Below are 12922 nucleotides of genomic sequence, written 5' to 3'. Positions count from 1 at the left end.
GGCGAGTGCACGTGCCCTATAGCAAAAACTTCTCAAAAAAAAAAAAAAAAGCACAATGTATTATCTAATTATGTGATCACTAAAGAAACAGAAAAGACAACAAAGAAGAAAATTAAAACTATCCTGGGTGGCCCTATGGCTCAGTGGTCAAGGAAGCTGGACCCCACCTGGCTGACCGTGGGATCCCAGCCCCAGCAGCTTGGGAAACATGCCTGGTGTGTGTGCACATATGCTCATAATCTCTGTAGGATGGAGAAAAGGAGAAGGCATTGCGGCATAACCACGCCTCATTGAGGGGGTGCTTTCCCCTCTCCCTCCTTCTCTCTCTCTCTGGTGAATATATATGGCCCAGAAAAAATCACCTCTAACTCCAAGACTCTTTGGCTATCTGCCCGCCCCCCCCTGCCCTGCGGGGGGTGGGGACAAGGAGCTCATCCTCCTTGTAACCCCAACTTCTAAGACAGTGAATTGTTTGGATAAGGTATTCAATGAGGGCTGACCATTTTGCCAAAACCAATGCTGATAAACTTTTGATTTACACCTCCAACACTCTTTAAAATTCCTTAACTTGGGAACCAGCAGTTAGCGTAATGGCTATGTTGCTGGACTCCCACGTAGTCAACCGCGGTTCGTGTCCCAGACCCGGTGGCTTAAAACTCACGCCGGGCGCGTGTGCATGCATGCCCAAGATCCCGAGAGGAGAATGGAGGAGAAGTGATTTCTCGCTTTCTGTCTCTCTGTCTGTCTGGTGAGCGCATGCGCCCTTTGGTGAAAAATCTCTCAAAAAAAAAAAAATTCCTTAACTTGAGGCCAGCAGGTGTCATGGTGGCTAAGGTGCCAGACACTCCCACATGGCTGACCACAGTTTGAGTTCCCAACCTGGTGGCTTGCTTTCTCACTTTCTCTCTGTCTCTAGTCAAATTTAAATAAATAAATGAATAAATAAAATTAAAATAAATAATTCTTTAAAAAAATATTAACTGAGACCAGCCGATGGCATAGCGGTTATCTTGTTGGACTCCCATGTGGTCGACCTTGGTTTGAGTCCCAGACCTGGCAGCTTAAAAGTCACACCAGGCGCATGTACGTGTGCGCCCAAGATCCCAAGAGGAGAATGGAGGAGAAGGGACTGTGGCATGGCCATCCCCCCTGGGGGGTGATTTCTCACTTCTGTCTTTGTCTTTTCAACAAGCCCTCATACCCTATACTGAAAATCTCTCTCAAAAAAAGACTATTTAGCAAATAGCTAATTAAAACAAACAAACAAACAAAACCCCTTTAACTTAGCCAGATACTTCTGCTATACATGTGTTGAAATCATTTAGCAAATTAAAAAAAAAAAAATGTTGCCAAGAGGGCATGTGTGCTCACTAGAAAGAAGGTAAGAAAGCACCCCACATGGAGGATGGTCACACCATAATCTCTTCTCTTCCATTTCTCCCTCCTTTCAGGATTTTGGGTGAGTAGAAACATGCACCTCATATGTGTTTCAAGGTGCCTGGTCCAGGACTAGAACTGCTCAGTTGGCCATGTGGGATCCAGCTGCCTTAACCACCCATACCACCAGCTGACCCAGAAAACTGTTTTCCATCTGCCCCAAAAATCTAAGGTTCCCACCAAAGCTCTCACTTTGTCCTGTTCGCTTCTCATCAGAATCCTGCATGCTTCCTCATCTCGCCTACACCACTCCTAACATGCATTCAGTGCTTAGCATGTATAAAACACCCAGTAAAACTGCACCGTTTAATCTTTCTACAACCTCAAGGTAACTGCTATCATTAGCTTCCTCCTTTAACAAATGAAGAAAAGGACAACAGAGAGTTTAAGTAACTTGTCTAGTTACACAGCCAGCATGTGGCAAAACTGGCCCTTGAACCTAGCAGCCCGTCCACAGAGCTCGGCTCAGCATCACTACAGTATCCTGAACCCACAACCCCCACTCAGAACTATTTCCCCACAGACGTGAGGCAGAATAAGCAGGGCACGGAACGGGATTCCTTCCCTTGCCCCACACAGTGACTAGCAGAGCTCCTAGACCAAAGCACGCCCCCTGTCTTGTAACATGGGGTTTCTGCGAGTGTTTATGTGGCTGTCTCTCCAAATAAAGTTAGCTCCTGAGGCAGGAACTGGGAGTTCTGTGCCTTGCACTCACCCTTCAGAGCAGTGTTTTGGTAGCAGGTGAGGACTGATACATTTTGCTGAAAATGTAAAGTAGAGGAAAAACAGAATTAGATGATATTAAAAAAAATAGCGGAGCCAGCAGGTGGTGCGGTGGTTAAAGTCCGGGACCTGGCAGCTCCAAAATCATGCCAGACGCATGTGCATGCATCCCCAACATCCCAGGAGCAGGAGGAGAATAGATAGAAGAGATTGTGGGGTGGCCATTCCCCTGGGGAGTGATTTCTCACTTTCCCTTTCACTCTCTCCAACGGGTGCATGTGCCTTGTGGCAGGAGAAATAAAAAGTAACTTAGGCTGGCTTAGTAGTCTACTAGTTAAGGCAGCCAGATTCCATATGGTGGACTGCAGTTCAAATCTCAGCCCCAGTGGCTTGAAAAAGACACAGGGACATGTGTGCACTGCAAATCCCAATGGGATGGAAAAATGGAGACAGGATTGCAGCATGATCACGCCTCAGCGGGGGGAAGTGGTGTATAATTCTCCCTCTTGCTATCTGTCTCTCTCTGGCAACTACATGTGCCCTCTGGCAATTAAAAAAAAAGTAATGTCTTTTTTTTTTCTTTTCAAATCCAACAGCAGATCTCTTGGGGTGGGGGGGTGACTTTATGATACTGATTGTTTTAGTGGGGAGGGGGAGAAAAGCACCCAGTCTACAAAGTTTGTAGGCTGAAAGATACAAAGTACTTGGCCTGGCCTCTGTGGTATAGCCGGTGGCAGAGCTGGAAGCCACATGTCAACCTCTATTTGAGTCCCTGGTTGGCCTAAAAATCTTGGCACAGGCACATGTACCCAGATCCTAGTGGGCTGGGGGACTGGAGGACGTGGACTATATTGGATGTCAGAAAAGTCAAGACACACTTTTACATAGAAAAAATGTCATGACTTTTCTGATGACCTAATAGTATGATCAAGCCCCGTGGGGGGTGCTTTTCTCTCTCCTTCGTGCATGCACGTGTGCTCCGTCATGAAAATAAAAAATGTAAAAGAAAGCAAAAAAAGAAAGATACAGAGTGCTGAAAGGACAGGGCCTCAGCCTTGTGGGCGGGATCGCCGAGGAAGGTAGAAGATGACTGTCTTTCAGCACCTGCACGCAGGGTGCCCAAGCTCCAGCAAAGTTAACTGAAGATCCTGAAAGGTTCTCCTATCTCTGGAGAGACTGCCCAAGGCAGGGGGAGGCCAAGGGAGACCAAGCATTCAAAGCCAAGGTGGGCTGTGCTGTTTGTCTTCTGTTTTGTTTTTTTTGAGGTTTTTGCTATAGGGCGCATGAGCTCACCAGACAGACAGAAAGCAAGAAATCACCCCTGGGGGGATGACCACGCTGCGATCCCTTCTCTTCCATTCTCCTCTCAGGATCTTGGGCATGCACGCACACACACCCAGCGTGAGTTTTAAGCCACCGGGTCCGGGACTCGAATCATGGTCGACTACATGGGAGCCCAGTGACACAGCCATTACGCCAATTGCTGGTCCCAAGAAGGGCTGTGCTAAGAAGAAGTTGCCCCACTATAAACAAGTAGCAGCTGCAGGGACTGATCAGCTCACCACAGGTTTGCAAGAAAATAAACAACTTGCTGGCTTTACCCACTCAAGAAGCTCGTGACTTTGGGCAAGCATTTCTTCAACAAATACTTTTCTTTTTTTTCTTCTTCTTTTTTTTTTTTTTTGCCATAGGGCACATGTGCTCACTGGAGAAGGACAGAGAGATAGTAAGAGGGAAAATGAGAAATCAACCCCCGGGGGATGGAAATCCCTTCTCTTCCTTCTCCTCTCTGATCTTGGGTGAGTACTACACTTTACTTCCCCCTTTACATGCGGCTGCCTGGTGGCCAAAAGACAATCAGAAACCTGGTAAAGACAAGCAGCGAGCTTCCACCGCAATGGTGCACACTGCTGAGATGCTGCTGCTTTGGAGGCCTGGGTCGATTCCCAGCCCAGCCTGAATCAGGTCTGGTGCGGGGGAGCACGTGTATCGCAGCTAACTGGGAAGTTGGGCAGGAGAATCGAAACCTGTCAAAGACATCTCTTTCTCTTGCTCAGATGAAGGGGAGGGGAGGGAAACAGCACAACAAATTCTAGCGGAGCTTACCTCCTCCAGGTGAGCCAGCTGAGCAGGGGTTCTGCTTACCACCTTAGACGGTACTCTCGTAAGGAGAATCTGGGGCTGACCAACCAATGAGCCCCATCTCCCCCTCTTCCCCAGGCAGCCTATTCTGAATACAGTCATCAGAGAGAGCCTTTTCAAACGTGAAGTCTGGGGCCAGCAGGTTGCACAGTGGTTAAGTCACTGGACTCCCACATGGCTAACCGTGGTTCAAACCCTGGATCTTGAAACTCATGCCAGGCGTGCATGCATGTATGCCCAAAATCCCAAGAGGAGAATGGAGGAGAAGGGATTGTTGCATGACCACTGAAAGTGATTTCTAACTTTCCCTCTGTCTCTGTCTCTCTCAAGTGAGCACACACACGTTAGAGCAAAAACCTATGGGAAAAAAGTGAAGTCAGATCGCATTCCCTTCTGCTCTAACCCTCCCAATGGCTCCCACTGCTCCAGAGTAACAGCCTAAGTCTTTGTGCGCTGCGATCCCTCAGCTCATCTCTCACCAATGTGCACGGCCCCTCTCTGCAGCCGCATGGACCCTTTAGCTCCTTGAACACAGGCGTCTTCCTCCCCGCTGCCCTCTGCCTAGACACTCCCACTGAATCTCCTTGGCCTCACCCCTTCATGAAGTTTTTTCTCAAATGTTACCTTAGTGAAGCCTTCTCAACCCCCTCAGTAAAGTACTCCAGGATCTCAGACCCCTGTTCTCACCCCCGTCCCTGATTTCCTTCTCTCCTTGGCACTACCACTAGGGCAATGTTTGCTGTATTTATTTACCTTGTCTCCCCCACTGGAACGGAAGCTCTGAGGGCACAGATCTGCACCCCCCTGGATCAGGTGCCAGGAACAGAGCAGTAAGCGGTGCCCAGCAAGGACGTGGCACATGTCTACTGAATGAAGGAAAGCGGGCCAGACTGGCACCTGTAAGTTAAATATCTACTTTGAAGGAGTTGAACTGGCTCAGAAAATCAGTAAACAAAGAATGAGCTGGCGGGGCCAGCCAGTAGCCTGGTTTGTATGCCACATGGCCAAATGTATAGTTCAAGTCCAGACACATGTGCACGTGTGCCCAATATCCTGAAAGAAGGAACAGGAGGGAGAGAAAGGATTGGGGTGTGACTATCCCCCCATAGGAGGTGCTTTCTCTCTCTCTCTCTCTCTCTGTGTCTTTCTGACATACACTCATGTCCCTTTAGCAAATTTTAAAAAAATGAATTGGCTAGGGGCCAGCAGGTGGTGTGGTGGTTGAGGTGCTAGACTCCCACATGGCCGACCACAGTGAGTCCTAGGCCTGGCAGCTTGTTTTCTCAATCTCCCTGTCTCTCTCTGGTCAAACTGAAGAATGATAATGATAAATAAAATAACTTTTGAAAAAAAGAAAATGAATTGGCTGGACAAAAGATACAAATCAGAGTGACAAAAGCCAATGAAATTCTATTTCTTATCATGGTGGGGACTAGGAGATCAGAACCAACTCTCCAGTAAGAACAGCCAAAGAGGCCGGGTTGGCGGGACCTACGTTCAACCGCAGGCTCAGAAACCCACGTTGGCTTGCAGACACACGCTGGGCGCATGCACAGACACCCAGGACCCTGAGAAGCTGGAGGGCTGAGAAAAGGCGACCATGGCATGAAGGGAACTTGTCAAGAGGGCCCTCCACCCCTGCCTCATGGACGTGCACAAATGCTATCATGAAAAAAAAAAAAAAGAAAAAGGAGAAAAAGGCTGGATTAAACATGAAAAATTCCTTCTTAAATATATTGAAGAATTAGAACCTAGAGAGGTAAGCCTAACACAAAAAGCTGCCTTTGTCCTAAAGGCATTTGCTGACCTGGAAAAAACGGTTGGAAATCTTCCTGTGTTCTCAGCCCGCTCAAAGAACTGGGGAACTAAAAATCAAAGCCCTGGGTCTTCCAAAGGAGTAGACTACGAGATCCCGCCCTCACTTCAGGCAGGGACCTCCAAAGACCCACACCCTCAGAGTAAAGATGAACAGAAGAGACCAGACCTCTAGCCTGGCTTTTCCTCCTTGGCCCCTCTGGAGCCTGTCAGGCCTCCCACTATGGTCAGGTGGTCTCAAACTGGCTGTCCTGGCAAATGCAGACAGAAATGCAAAAATCCTCTCTAGAGGAAAGCACTGTCATCCTTTCGGGAAATGTTCATTTCTTTCTTTCTTCTGAGAGGGAGAGAGAGAAGTAAGAAGCTTCAACAAGGTCTTGACACCCTGATCCTCGTCGGCCTCAGCCAGCCAGTCATGGGCCAGGATCTCTTCATGGTACTGTCGTCTTAGGCCTCGATGTATTTCTATATCTAAACTTTCAAACACAATAATGCGCACACAGAGATAACTGAACATGCAGAGAAACAGGGTACCAGGAGTGAGAACCAGCGGAAGGAAAGAGGACAGAACAACTTACAGACTTTGAGAGCCTGGCCGATCAGGCGCGGTCTGTTACGCAGCTAAGCTCACTGTGTTCACACACATAAAAGACAAGCTTGAAAACTGCGGTGAAGAAATAGACGGTATTTTAAAAGATTTGAGAAATAATGAAATAGAAAGTGTGGCATAAATACCATCGGGTGGGACCAGCAGTTGGCATTAACGGCTATGTCGCTGGACTCCCTTGTATTCAACCACGGTTCGAGTCCCGGACCCAGTGGTTTAAACTCACGCCGGGCGCCTGTGCGTGCGTGCCCAAGATCCCAAGAGGAGAATGGAGGAGAAGGGATTGCGGCGTGGCCATTCCCCCAGGGGGTGATTTCTCACTTTCTCTCTGTCTCTCTCTGTCTTTCTGGCAAGCACATGTGCCCTATAGCAAAAACCTCTCCAAATATAAAACTGCTGGGCATGTGATGTATGTGGCGGGTGGGCCCGTGCAGCGGGAAATGCTGCAACGCGGGGGTCTGACTAGCTCGCGACGGAGATGGAGGGAAATTGGACATCTTCACAGTAGGAGCGAGTATTCATCTTACTGTTTATCCGCTAGCGTGAAAACACACATCAGCTAGCCACAGAAATATAGATTTCTAAATCCCAAGAGAGGGAGGAGAAAAAAAAAAAGAAGTAAGCCATCAAAAAGAGTCTATAAAAAAGAAAAGAACAGAACCAGTATCCGATTTCCTCCCTCTTCAAACCCACAGACATGGAGGCATAACTTTGTATAGCTTTCTGGCAATCCCCCAAATATAGACCCCACTATTATAAAACAACCTCCGTACCATTTCCAAGCATTCGGGTTTTAGGTCTACTGGACAGAAAGAGGAATACTCAGTTGTCTCATGAAGGATCCATTTGTGTCCCACCCTATCAGGGATTCTCAAGTTCAAGTGATGCTAGAAATAACCGTGGTCCCTGCAGCAAACAGCTGTGTCACATCCCGCCCCCCCCTCCTCCCACCCTCAGCCTCCCTCCACTGGCTGCTATCTTTAAGCCACAGGGCAGACAAGAGAAAAACAATTAGTCATCCAGGTTTTGCCCACTTTCCTCACATCCAGGGTATTCAAAACACAATCACGGTGGAAAACAAGTCATCGTTAGAAGCCAAGCAGGCACCTACAGGTTTGAAAGACTTGAAGACTTTTTCCAAGACTTCATGGAGCGTCTTCTTGCCGCAGGAGGAGATGTAATCCTGTGCTAGCTGCAAGAAAGGCAGGCAGTCCTCGCTCTCACTCCACACGTGCTACGAGCCCACGGCGAGGGGGGGGAGAGAACAAAGACACAGTCATTACACTCGGCGTGCAAGCCAACAGCCAAGCAGAATGTTAACAATTACATGACTCTGAAGAAAGCCTTCAATCCAGGGTCAAATCCACGTGTCGTCTGTGATCTGTCTGCACTCCAGAGCATCGGAAGTTGTTTAAACTATGGAACCCCCCAAGCTTCTGGTCCACCACTTCCCCTGCCCCATCCGCCATCAGATCTGCTCAGTGGCGGTAGGGTGGGTTTCCTCAGCCATGGTTTCCACTACTCGCCTTGTGTAGGATAAGGGAAGAAGGAAGACAGGAAGGAGGAGAAACCAGGGACCTTTGCCTTCAAAACCCTCCATTTTGCCTTCAGCTATGGCTGGAGAACTCAGCAGTTTTTAACCACTGACTTGGAACAAGACATTCTTTACCCAGATCAGCCTGTGAGTGGAGGTGGTGTTAAATTTACTTCAAAATAAAATAAACTTAGGAGAACATGCAAAGTCGTTACCAAGAAATAAAGGCTTTCTAGAAGCTTTCCTTCCCTGAAAGTGCTTTAAAAGGGCATCATACCCGAGTCCTGCTTCACAATGTGACATGGACCAAGAGGAGACTTTTCTTTTTTTTTTAGATTACTTAGTTTCTTTTTAAAAAATTTGTTATATGCCACATGCGCTCATTGGAGAGAGACAGAGAGAGAGAGAAAAAGAGAGGAGGAAAGAGAAATCACCCCCCCCCGGGTGATTTCAATCCCTTCTCTTCCATTCTCTTGGGATTCTGAGCGCGCACACACACACACACACACACACACACACACACACACACAGTATGTTCTTCAAGCCCCTGGATCCAGGACCCAAAGCTCACTGTCAGTCATGTGGGATCTGGCCATCTTAACCACCATGCCACTGGTGGTCCCAGGTTTCATTTTTAATTAAGGTTGGGAAGGGTTGTTTTTTTTTTTTTTTTTTCCCACCACGTGGAAGTAATCGTTTTAGCACATCTTTAAGACTAGGAGAGCCTCTCCCCTAAATGTTCAAAGATCTGGAACTAGTCCTCCAAAACAGGCAAGCAATGGCAACGCAGAAGTCCCTTCTCCGCCTATCTGAATGAGGCCGGGACACCAGGTTGCCAGAATAACTTCAGGGTATCAGCCAACTACCAAAAATTGTGGAAGAGAGGGGACTAATTGAGGGCAGCTCAACATGGGGCGAGACCCGGGAGAGGGGAAGACATTTGGTGATCAGAGTAAGACACGGGGCCTCACAGCAGCGGACAAGATCTATTTGGAGATCTTGACACGGACCCCGTCAAACATACACTTGCCCCTTTTATTGATACAAATGACCAAGCCACTGGCCCAGAAAGTTACAAACACGTTTCAGCTCCTTTCATCGCCTTCCTTCTTGTTTCAGGATTTCCAAGAACTAGATCTACAGACGTAAAATGCTGCTCAGATCTACTGAGAATAACGAGGTGCTCATGTGCCACCTTTATACCCCAATTATCTGTTTCGTAGATGTAAGGGCCCATTTCCGACCCATGCAGCTCCAATTCCAGGAGACTTCTTGAAGAGCTTCCTCCTTGACCTTGTAAAGACAACATGTAGGCTCCGAAGCTTTAGAAAACAACTCAAACACTCTTCCCTGTTAATTAGAGATGCATATAGCAGTCGAGCCACTGAGATGTCATTTATGTAACACTCTCTTGGTTTGCACAAAGGGGTAATAGTACAAAGTAGTTTCAAGTCTGTTATCTCACTTTTTTGGGGGGGCAGGGAGGCAGTGTTTGCCTAAAGGCACGTGTGCTTGTCAGAAACAAAGGGAAAGTGAGAAATCACCTCTCAAGAGAGACGGCCATGCCATAATCCCTCCTCCTCCATTCTCATCCTGGAATTTGGGGCACTCATGCATGATTTTCAAGCCACCAGGTCTGGGATTCAAACCGTAGTCGGCCATATGGGAATCTAGTGCCTTATCGACCACACCACCTGCTGGCCCACCTCACTTGATTCTTCATCAGTAGAGATTCCTCAAGAACAACAGAGTCCTACTTTAGTAAGTTCAGTATCCATTATTGAACTCAAAGTTTTAAAAATTCCATCTTATTTCAAATTAGTATCCAAGATAAAGGCAGGATTAACATCCATCACTCCAGACACTCGAAAATCTTTTAAGTCTGCTCCTGCAAGACTTGTAAAGATTAGAGAAAGAGCTGAACATTTCTTAACTGTCTGGCACAGTGTCTGGCTGCCAGGCTGTGGATATTCAGTGATGGTGGGCAAAGTGTCTTCCTTCTCCTTTGGCATCTGCAGGAGGATAAGAAGAAGAACGGGGTGGGGGTGTGCTTTTCCACCTGTCACAAGGCTAAGGCTGCACAATAAACAGATCAGATACCATTCTCATCCTGGAATTTGGGGCACTCATGCATGATTTTCAAGCCACCAGGTCTGGGATTCAAACCGTAGTCGGCCATATGGGAATCTAGTGCCTTATCGACCACACCACCTGCTGGCCCACCTCACTTGATTCTTCATCAGTAGAGATTCCTCAAGAACAACAGAGTCCTACTTTAGTAAGTTCAGTATCCATTATTGAACTCAAAGTTTTAAAAATTCCATCTTATTTCAAATTAGTATCCAAGATAAAGGCAGGATTAACATCCATCACTCCAGACACTCGAAAATCTTTTAAGTCTGCTCCTGCAAGACTTGTAAAGATTAGAGAAAGAGCTGAACATTTCTTAACTGTCTGGCACAGTGTCTGGCTGCCAGGCTGTGGATATTCAGTGATGGTGGGCAAAGTGTCTTCCTTCTCCTTTGGCATCTGCAGGAGGATAAGAAGAAGAACGGGGTGGGGGTGTGCTTTTCCACCTGTCACAAGGCTAAGGCTGCACAATAAACAGATCAGATATGTCTGTTTTAGCTCGGAAACAGATATATCTATGAAAACTTTGTGTATCTTTTTTTTTTAATGTGAATTTGGGCTTTCGATTACAAAAACTGAGAAAAGTACAGTATATCACTCAGACAATAATGGAACTATGACCTATTCAGTACCGCTTCATAATCGGACAGTTTACTTAGCTAAGTGTTTCCAAGGCACCTCTAACCGCAGTAAGACACTGCTCAGGCCCCACTTCCATCACTCCACCTCTGGCGCGGTTCCATCACGGACACACAAGTATGCTGGGGAAGGAAGACAGCACCACTGAAGGGCCTTCTGTCTAAATCCCCTTCCTTCGGCTGCCCATCTCACGCTGGGTTCCCAGTGGTGTTGGTTTTGTGGGTTTCAAACACGCCAGCTAAATCCTGACCACGTGTTAAAGTGAAGGAGCCCAGGGTTCAGAGTCGGAGGGGCCCAGGTGTACACGCCAATTAGCAGACCTTTACTAACTGCTCCTTGTTTTACATCCATTTTATCTCCTAACAAAGAGCACTCACTTGTATTACGATTTCCTTCCAAAATTAACCACGGCAGCCAGCAAAGAGTCACAGATAAGATGAACTAAAAACTAAGCCTGCAGTTGGGGGGGGGGTGGAGGACAAAGGGAAAATAATGGAGGGAAAGGAAGGTAAAAGCGAGAGTGAGACAGGACAGGCAGAGCGAGGCACAGAGGTCAGGCCCCTCGCTCCCGAGAGGCAGAGCCGGCGCTAACGCTTCTCGCTTCTCGCCGACGGTGCAGGGAAGGCAGCACAATTAACGTCCAGAGAAAACTGGCCAGTTTTTCAGGGAAGTTCGCCGGCAAGGGGGTGGGGGTAAGATGGTTATTCTTACAAAAACAGACGGGCTCGTTCCAGCACAAAGGGCGGCAGGGCTGATGCTTTTAAAAACAGGATCTGGGGTCTAGGCTTGTACAGGCACCAACGGGCGACCGAAGGCCCAGAGTCCTGTGCCGCAAGGCGTGGCCAGACCAATTCCAACTTGGAAAATATTTTAAGCATGCGTAACCACACACCCACTTTAGCCAGGAAAAAATGACAGCAGGACTCAGAGAACCTCCAGCTTTGAACAATGTGATGCCCTGGCAAATACGAGTCTAGGAGGGGTAGTCAGCGCAAAGGCAGACTGCAGACCTCCCTGGGAGGCCGGGACAGGAGAAATGCAGGGAAGCAGTAGTTCGGAGTTTTCGTTTTCTTTTTAAATTTGCTAGAGGGCATATGTCCTCACTGGAGACAAACACACACATGCACACACACACACACACGAGAGAGAGAAAGAGAGAGAGAATGCACCGCCCATGGGGGATGGTCACACTGCAATCCCTTCTCCTCCATTCCTTCTCCCTTTTGGGATTTTAGGCATGCAAGCACGCCCACACATGTCCAGGACTCTAACCCTGCAGTCGGCCCTAACCACCATGTCACCATGCCACCATGCCACAGCAGGGCCTGATTCTGAGACTGATCAGACTCACCGGGAGGCTCACTGAAACAGACTGCATGCCCTCCCTCAGCGCTCCTGACTCAGGGTGGGGAGTCACATTGGCAATTCCCACCAATTCCCAGGTAATGCTCCAGGCTGCGAGTGCTGGGCACACTTTGAGAACCATGGGCCGAGCAGGCCTGTGGTCCCTACATATCTGGAGGAGGGGGGTGGGTGGCGTTACGTTTTAAAATCTTCCAGGAAGAACTTCAGCAATACCATCACTCAAGACCAACCAACTCCCAATCCCAGGCTAGCGTGAGCCTCAGTGAAGAGGCCTTTACTGGGGACCAGCAGTTAGTGTAATGGCTATGTCGCTGGACTCTCATATAGTAGACCATGGTTCATGTCCCGGACCTGGTGGCTTAAAACTCACACCGGGCGAGTATGCGTGCGAGCGTGCCCAAGATCCCGAGAGGAGAAGGGATTGCGGTGTGGCCATCCCCCCTGGGGGGTGATTTCTCACTTTCTGTCTTTCTGTCTCTGTCTGTCTGGTGAGCGCACACGCCCTATAGCAAACACCTCTCCAAAAACAA

The 12922-nt window shown here is 48.1% G+C and overlaps 1 protein-coding gene across 1 annotated transcript in view; it reads right to left on the bottom strand.

The window, feature by feature from the left end:
* MTURN (maturin, neural progenitor differentiation regulator homolog) overlaps positions 1–12922 on the bottom strand; it is a gene marked incomplete in the record, with an annotated part of 35214 nt that overhangs the window by 13981 nt on the left and 8311 nt on the right. The window contains 1 exon segment of the mRNA XM_014586930.1: positions 7836–7958. Within this exon segment, the coding sequence (XP_014442416.1) occupies positions 7836–7958 (123 nt within the window).

This window comes from Tupaia chinensis, unplaced genomic scaffold (assembly GCF_000334495.1).
Source record: "Tupaia chinensis unplaced genomic scaffold, TupChi_1.0 Scaffold000170_1, whole genome shotgun sequence".
In the NCBI taxonomy this organism is placed as follows: Eukaryota; Metazoa; Chordata; class Mammalia; order Scandentia; family Tupaiidae; genus Tupaia; species Tupaia belangeri.
The sequence above is the reverse complement of the archived record's forward strand: the minus strand, read 5'-3'. Positions and strand labels throughout refer to the sequence as shown.